Raw genomic sequence first — 1,646 nt, 5'->3', positions numbered from 1 at the left:
GTTAATAATTCATTTGCGATATCACTTGAATGATCTAAGCAGGTTAGCTAAAGGGCATTCCCCATAAAGTTGACTGTTGCACTATTTTTGCATTGTAGCATGTGTAGGCAGCAACTTTACAGTTGTGCAGAGTTGACTTGTACAGTCACCATAGGAACTGGTAGCTATCTGTTCCCTCTGATGTTCCGTTGACTCTGAAGAGTTGAATACTGTTCCCAACTAGTGACTTGTTGATCTTGGGTTCTTGAGGATGTGTAACATATTCCTTATATTGTTCTTAATAGTAAGTTTGTTAGATCATCAAAATATAACAGGGATACACATATAACCTATCAATTTTCCCCTTTCTGATGATGACAAACTTATAATTTAAGTTCCCCCAAAGAACCAGAATGACATTCACATTTCTTGTATTCCCCCTGAATTTGTTTCTCATCTTTTTTCCCCTCAATTATTTTTCTCCTTTTTGGCATCATAAAAAGATCAGTAACAAGCATTAAGCAAGAAGAAGTCCAGCTTGGTTAACTCATACCACATGTGTGCACACAAACATGACTGAAAACAGACCATAAGAGCTAGGCATACATAGCAAAAGAAGGAAGCTTTCATTAATTTTGGATAATTAAGTAGGGAGCAATTCCATTATTTCCAAACACATACACAAAATAAAAACAGAAACAAAAGTGCCAGTCATAAAACATCATCAGAACTAAAAGAGACACTAAGAACTTAACACTTGGGAAGGGGATATTTTTAGGGAGCACTGGAAGTGGAAGGCCCAGATGAAGAGGCAAGGGTACGAAGAAGGATGTCCATTCGAGCATTAGCTGACACCTGCTCGTTGAGAAGTCTCTCCTTCAGGTCCTCAACCTGTTTCTTGAGGTCGGCATTTTCCTTGTTCAGATGGGCAACCTCTGTGATTTGAGAGCTGCTAGAACCAGGTGACTCCTGAAGCTGACTGAGCTGACCTTCGAGAATGACATTCCTTGACTTCATCTTCCTTATGTACGACCTCACAACACCTTTTGGTTTTTGAATTTTTCCTTGCTAGCATCCTGGGTATCACCAACCTTTGTCTTTTTGGAGGAACCAGGTTCCTCACTGGCATCAGCCTTCCTTTTCACTGATTTTCTTACATTTTTGCCTTTCTCTGCAGATTTCCTAGAGATCTTCTCAGCAGACTCCTCAGCCACTTTTTCACAAGACTCCTCAACCATTTTCTCATCCTCTTTCTTACAAGATTTTTCACCCTCAACCTTCCTTAACTCCTTTTCACTCATAGATGACTCCTTTTTGGACTTTGGAATAGTAAATTTTTTTGAGGACTTACAAACCAAGGGACCAAGTTCCTCTTCTACCTCATCATCCACATTCACGACTAGTGCATGAGCCACTACCTTCTCATTAACAACCTTTCCATCTTTCACCAATCTCCTCTTCTTCTTTTCCTTTTTACTTTTCCTTAAGAAGAACTCAAGTTCTTCCTTCTTTTGCAACCTTGTGATGGTTCTCTTAGATGTTAACCACTGGGGAGGTGCCTTTATACTCCTAGCACTAATAAACCTCACTAAGGCCACATTATCAAAATCTTCTTCTTCACTATCCTCCTTCTCCTCCTCAGAAAAAGATTGCATCTCAGGAACCAT

At 39.7% G+C, this 1,646-nt stretch overlaps 1 protein-coding gene across 1 annotated transcript; it reads right to left on the bottom strand.

The window, feature by feature from the left end:
• Positions 1-1,013: 1,013 nt before the first annotated feature.
• LOC138889810 (uncharacterized) lies at positions 1,014-1,646 on the bottom strand. The gene has a single exon (XM_070173146.1). The coding sequence runs from the start codon at positions 1,644-1,646 to the stop codon at positions 1,014-1,016; it is 633 nt and encodes a 210-aa protein (XP_070029247.1).

This window comes from Nicotiana sylvestris, chromosome 4 (genome assembly GCF_000393655.2).
Source record: "Nicotiana sylvestris chromosome 4, ASM39365v2, whole genome shotgun sequence".
NCBI classification, from domain to species: domain Eukaryota; kingdom Viridiplantae; phylum Streptophyta; class Magnoliopsida; order Solanales; family Solanaceae; genus Nicotiana; species Nicotiana sylvestris.
This window is presented reverse-complemented; position numbering and strand designations above follow the sequence as displayed.

Excerpts from the sequence above, each read along its gene's own strand:
- LOC138889810 (XM_070173146.1), bottom strand. The coding sequence starts at position 1,646 with ATGGTTCCTGAGATGCAATCTTTTTCTGAGGAGGAGAAGGAGGATAGT.